Raw genomic sequence first — 4,627 nt, forward strand, 5'->3', positions numbered from 1 at the left:
CACCGAGACACGGACCCTGATTCCTAGCAGTTGAATGTCGCCGTCACTTCCTTCTGGCCCTGGCCCCCCCCCACCTCACCGTGCAACTAACAAAGGGACTCCCCATGGTCTGGTAGCTGCACCATGCAGAACCCAGGGCCTTGGGGAGGGAGGGGAGGGGACTCAAGGCTGCAGGAGAGAGACCTGAGTGACCCGGACCACGGTCTCCATACTTTAGCCAGGCAGCACTGATGTCACGTCCTCTGGGGTCTCACCGGCCGGAACTCGGCGCTCGGCCTTCCCCAGCTACAGAAGTTCAGAGCAGTGTGGAGAAGTGACTTCACTTGTGGGTGTGCCCTGGGTCTCCCTCAAGCGTCAAAGCGGGAGTTTCAAGCAAAAGGTCGCATAAGGCAAAACTATATGTATATGTGTGTACACACACACATGCACACACACGCACACATTTAATTATAGTAATGTCTGCCGCTCCATTTAATTATAGTAATGTCTGCCAAATGCCAGGATTCGATTCTTGAAAATCCACGCCTGGGAGTCACGGCCGGGAGAGCCCAAGTATCTGGAGAAGGAGGCTTGGAGCAGGACACTGAGCTGGTGAGGTCAGGCAACACGTCCAAATGTCATTAACCTCACAAGGAGGACAAAGGACCGGGAAAGCTGGCTTCGTGACACGGACGCCCCTTCGACCACCAGTCGCGGGTAGCATGGCGCGCACCGTCGCCGCGTGTCCGTGAGGTGGCGTGGGGAGGTCGGGGAGAGCGGCGGGGGGGAGTGCGGGGCCGCCAGGGTCCCCGCCGGCTCCCGGCCCCCCCTCTGCGGGCCGGGCCACCTGAACCCGTCAGGGCAAGATGGCGGTGGAGACGCCAGGGCCTGGGGGGGGGGGTGGTGGTGGGAAGCCCGCCGGCCACGCCTCTCCCCCCCCCCGTGGGGCAGCCCCCCCCCCCCCCGCCCTTCCCTCCCTCCGTGGCAGAGGCTGGAGGCCTTCACATCAAGATGGCGGCCTAGAAGGCCACGCGCTCCATCACGGATGAGGCGAGCTCACGGTCGGGAGAGGACAGGCAGGGTCGCGTGTGCTTACCCCCAACACTCTGCCCCCCCCCCGCGTCTTCCAAGAAGACGCACCGCAGCCTCGAGCGCCAACTGAAGGGTTCTGAGGGTTTGGACGCAGTGACGGCTCAGCGGGGCTCTGCTCGGGTGTTTGTGGGGACACAGGGTCACTTCACGAGCGGCCGGCGACTCGGACCCCAGGTCGCTCACCCGGGGGACCTGTGCGGGCCGCGGGGCTTTGTGACGGGTCCCGCGCAGTTTACAGGGGAGCGGGGAAGCCGTTACTGTGTGAGTCTGACACTCCATGCTTTTAAGACGTGAGGGGCCTGCGTTCCCCAGCCCCCCCCCCCCCCCCCGCCATGCATGCCGAGGGCAGCCCGCACCTGCACCGTCCGGGGCTTCTCCTGAGGGCCTGGGGCGGCTCTGCTGGGTTCGGGGCCCGGGCCGCCGTGGGCTCTCGGCGGGCACCGGACCCCCGGGACACGGGAAGGCACCGCACTGGGGCTGGGTCATCGCGGACCACGGGAATCCTGGAGCACGAGAGGGCCGAGCAGCCGCGGGGCGCAGAGCCTCCCCGACTGGAGAAGCTGGGGAGGGAGGAGCGCGGGGAGGGAGTGGCCGTCGCCCAGGAGCCCTGGCCAGCCCTGCCTACGGCCGAGGGGCTGGGGGGGGGGGTGAGGGGGCCACCCCCGTGCCACGAGGAAGGGACAGCGCCCCGGGCCCCCTGCGCGACCTAGGACTCCAGCCGAGCGGCCCAAGAGGAGAGAAGCTTCCGCAGCTGGGGCTGCTCCGGGCAGCCCCGTGGGCACCGTCAGCGGCACGGGTTCTGCTCACGGGACCCGGGAACCCTGGCCTCCTGCGCCCCTCGCCACCCCGGGGCGCGGGGCTGAGTGCCCAGCAGGTGGGAGGATGAGCGGCGGGGGCAGCCCAGGCTCTGGAACCTTCCTCCGGTGCAGACAGAGGGCTGGCTGCGGAGAAGCTGCCTGGCCCAGTTCCGCCCGCGCTGGGGACAAACCGCGGGGCCTGCTGTCACCCTGGGCCCGCCGCCTGGCCCGCCCGCCCGCGCGGCCCTCCCCCCCCGCCCCCCGCCGCCGCCCTCCCCCAAGTGGCCCCAGCGACCTGCGTCCTGCCCAGCGGCGTCCGCGGGCACCGAGCTGGCCACCGGGCCCAGCTCGGCTCGTGGGGCTTACGGGACACCGGGCCGGAGCTTCAGCGCCCGGTTCTGGGGCCCGGCCCGAGCTCGGAGTCCAGGCGGAGGGGAGCGGCCCCGGCGGAGCCCGGGGGGCACGGACGGCACGCCCGCCTCCCGCCCGGGCACGGGGCACCGGGACGTTCCGGAGGGCTCACTGCGCGGCGGGTGTGACGCCCAGCTCTTCGTGGGGCAGGGCGGCACGGGGAGCGTCCCGAGGGGCGGCGGGAGCGCAGGGAGCGGCCGGGAGGAGCCCAAGGCGGGCGACCGACGGGCGGCAGCGCGCCCCGGGCAGGCCAGCCTCCTCGCAGCGGGAGGAGGAGGGGGGAAGGGGAGGGAGGGAGGGGAGGGGAGGGAGGGCAGAGGGGAGGGAGGGGGGAGGGGAGGGAGGGCAGAGGGGAGGGAGGGGGGAGGGGAGCCGCGGTTCTGTGCGGCTCCCGGCTGGGAGCCCCGGCGGGCGCATCGCCCTTGCGCTTCTCCTTCCCGGAGACCGCGCGCCTCCTGCCGAGCCCGCGGCCTGTGAGCCCGCAGACAGCGCGCCCAGCCCCGTGCGGGGCGCCGCCGCCCGCTCTCCAGACGCTGCGGCCGCTCCGACGGGGGCGGGCTCTGTGGGCGTGGCGCGGGTGGGCTCCGTGGGCGTGGCTTGGGCGTGCTCTGTGGGCGTGGCTTGGGCGTGCTCTGTGGGCGTGGCGCGGTCGGGCTCTGTGGGCGTGGCGCGGGTGGGCTCCGTGGGCGTGGCTTGGGCGTGCTCTGTGGGCGTGGCTTGGGCGTGCTCTGTGGGCGTGGCTTGGCGGGCTCCGTGGGCGTGGCGCGGTCGGGCTCTGTGGGCGTGGCATGGGCGGGCTCTGTGGGCGTGGCTTGGGTGGGCTCTGTGGGCGTGGCATGGTCGGGCTCTGTGGGCGTGGCGCGGTCGGGCTCTGTGGGCGTGGCGCGGCGGGCTCTGTGGGCGTGGCGCGGTCGGGCTCTGTGGGCGTGGCTTGGGCGGGCTCTGTGGGCGTGGCTTGGGTGGGCTCTGTGGGCGTGGCTTGGGCGGGCTCTGTGGGCGTGGCGCGGTGGGCTCTGTGGGCGTGGCTTGGGTGGGCTCTGTGGGTGTGGCGCGGGCGGGCTCTGTGGGCGTGGCGCGGCGGGCTCTGTGGGCGTGGCTTGGGCGGGCTCTGTGGGCGTGGCTTGGGCTGCTCTGTGGGCGTGGCGCGGCGGGCTCTGTGGGCGTGGCGCGGCGGGCTCTGTGGGCGTGGCGCGGCGGGCCCTGTGGGCGTGGCGCGGTCGGGCTCTGTGGGCGTGGCTTGGGCGGGCTGTGGGCGTGGCTTGGGCGGGCTCTGTGGGCGTGGCACGGCGGGCTCTGTGGGCGTAGCGCGGCGGGCTCTGTGGGCGTGGCGCGGCGGGCTCTGTGGGCGTGGCTTGGGCGGGCTCTGTGGGCGTGGCACGGCGGGCTCTGTGGGCGTGGCGCGGCGGGCTCTGTGGGCGTGGCGCGGTCGGGCTCTGTGGGCGTGGCGCGGTTGGGCTCTGTGGGCGTGGCGCGGCGGGCTCTGTGGGCGTGGCTTGGTCGGGCTCTGTGGGCGTGGCGCGGTCGGGCTCTGTGGGCGTGGCGTGGCGGGCTCTGTGGGCGTGGCGCGGCGGGCTCTGTGGGCGTGGCTTGGGCGGGCTCTGTGGGCGTGGCACGGCGGGGCTCTGTGGGCGTGGCGCGGCGGGCTCTGTGGGTGGCGCGGTCGGGCTCTGTGGGCGTGGCGCGGTTGGGCTCTGTGGGCGTGGCGCGGCGGGCTCTGTGGGCGTGGCTTGGTCGGGCTCTGTGGGCGTGGCGCGGTCGGGCTCTGTGGGCGTGGCGTGGTCGGGCTCTGTGGGCGTGGCGCGGTTGGGCTCTGTGGGCGTGGCATGGGCGGGCTCTGTGGGCGTGGCTTGGGCGGGCTCTGTGGGCGTGGCGCGGTCGGGCTCTGTGGGCGTGGCGCGGTCGGGCTCTGTGGGCGTGGCGCGGCGGGCTCTGGCCGCCTCGGGCTCTCGGTCTGCCGCCCTGGGTGTCGCCCTCTTGTCGCCCTCTCGTCGTCTCCGGGTCTCTCTCCCGTTTCTGGGCTCGGTGCTCGGCCTGGCTGCGGGGGGCGCAGCGCTGCAGACCGGGCTGCGCGCGGGGATCCGACATCAGCAGAGCACTGCCGAGGGAGCCACGCGCCCAAGAGCCCCGCGGGGGCTCCGGCTGGGGCCCCCCAAGGTGCGGCTGCCGTTCCTGGGGGGGAGGAGGGAGAGGAGGGAGGGGGAGGGGGGAGGGAGGGGGAGGGGGGAGGGAGGGAGGGGGGAGGGGGAGAGAGGGAGGGAGGGAGGACGCGCCTGAGCAACCGCAGGCCGGGGCTGCGCGGGGCTCCTCCACCTAATGAACAGTGACGTGGAATTCACGGGGCCGGGGCT

At 73.4% G+C, this 4,627-nt stretch overlaps 1 protein-coding gene across 1 annotated transcript; it reads right to left on the reverse strand.

The window, feature by feature from the left end:
- Positions 1-630: 630 nt before the first annotated feature.
- On the reverse strand, positions 631-4,364 carry LOC125344927 (basic proline-rich protein-like; the record flags this gene model as incomplete). Its single annotated transcript, XM_048337216.1, has 5 exons — positions 4,235-4,364; positions 2,706-4,185; positions 2,235-2,534; positions 1,428-1,631; positions 631-826 (listed from the first exon to the last, which is right to left on the reverse strand). Coding segments are annotated over exons 1-5 (2,310 nt in total), but the record flags the coding sequence as incomplete, so codon positions are not given.
- Positions 4,365-4,627: the final 263 nt, after the last annotated feature.

This window comes from Perognathus longimembris, unplaced genomic scaffold (genome assembly GCF_023159225.1).
Source record: "Perognathus longimembris pacificus isolate PPM17 unplaced genomic scaffold, ASM2315922v1 HiC_scaffold_4652, whole genome shotgun sequence".
Lineage (NCBI taxonomy): Eukaryota > Metazoa > Chordata > Mammalia > Rodentia > Heteromyidae > Perognathus > Perognathus longimembris.